Here is a 628-nt window from a genome sequence, read left to right as displayed (position 1 = left end):
CACATGTCCACTGGTCACCTGTCGTGGCAGAGACTGTGACAGGATTTTGTGTGCATGATCTCAGTCCCCGTAGACGTGGGTAACGTGCCCACATCAGAGACGAGGAAACCCACTCAGGTTAAGGATGAGAAGGTGTGGAGCTGAGGGTCACACCGGCAGGCCCCCAAGCTATCCCACAGTCCCAGGCCCGGTCCCCGAGGCTGGACGGCGGTAAGTCTGTGTGGCCTGGGACACAGCGGCGGAAGGCCTGGCCCGGGACCTCACAGCAGGAAGCCTCTGGGCCTCATGTTTCTGTGTGCTGAGCCCCTGCTCCACTCTAGTTAGTGCCAACTCACAAGGCCACACTGAAGGTTACCCCTGCACCCTCCTTGCCACACCCCCGTGAGGCCGGTCTGTGGGCGGGCGTGTCACCTGCCTGGAGCTGTGGGGTGGGGGTGGGGGGTTGTCCCGAACCCGGCACCCTGCTGACACCCTCCTCCTCCTCTCTCCGCAGGGGGCTCCCAGGACAGCCTGCTGGAGATCGCCTTCCGCTCAGGCGCCCTGCCCGTGCTCTGCGACCCCAGCACCCCGAAGCCAGAGGACCTGCCCTCGCCGCCCCCGGGCGCGGGCCTGGCTGAGCTGGCGCACG

At 66.1% G+C, this 628-nt stretch overlaps 1 protein-coding gene across 1 annotated transcript in view; it reads left to right on the top strand.

Moving 5' to 3' along the window:
• Positions 1–628, top strand: part of NOS1AP (nitric oxide synthase 1 adaptor protein) — a 51837-nt gene that overhangs the window by 50907 nt on the left and 302 nt on the right. The window contains 1 exon segment of the mRNA XM_025044016.1: positions 494–628. This exon segment is cut by the window's right edge and continues 26 nt beyond it. Coding sequence (XP_024899784.1) covers positions 494–628 — 135 coding nt within the window.

This window comes from Pteropus alecto, unplaced genomic scaffold (assembly GCF_000325575.1).
Source record: "Pteropus alecto unplaced genomic scaffold, ASM32557v1 scaffold101, whole genome shotgun sequence".
Taxonomy (NCBI): domain Eukaryota; kingdom Metazoa; phylum Chordata; class Mammalia; order Chiroptera; family Pteropodidae; genus Pteropus; species Pteropus alecto.
The sequence above is the reverse complement of the archived record's forward strand: the minus strand, read 5'-3'. Positions and strand labels throughout refer to the sequence as shown.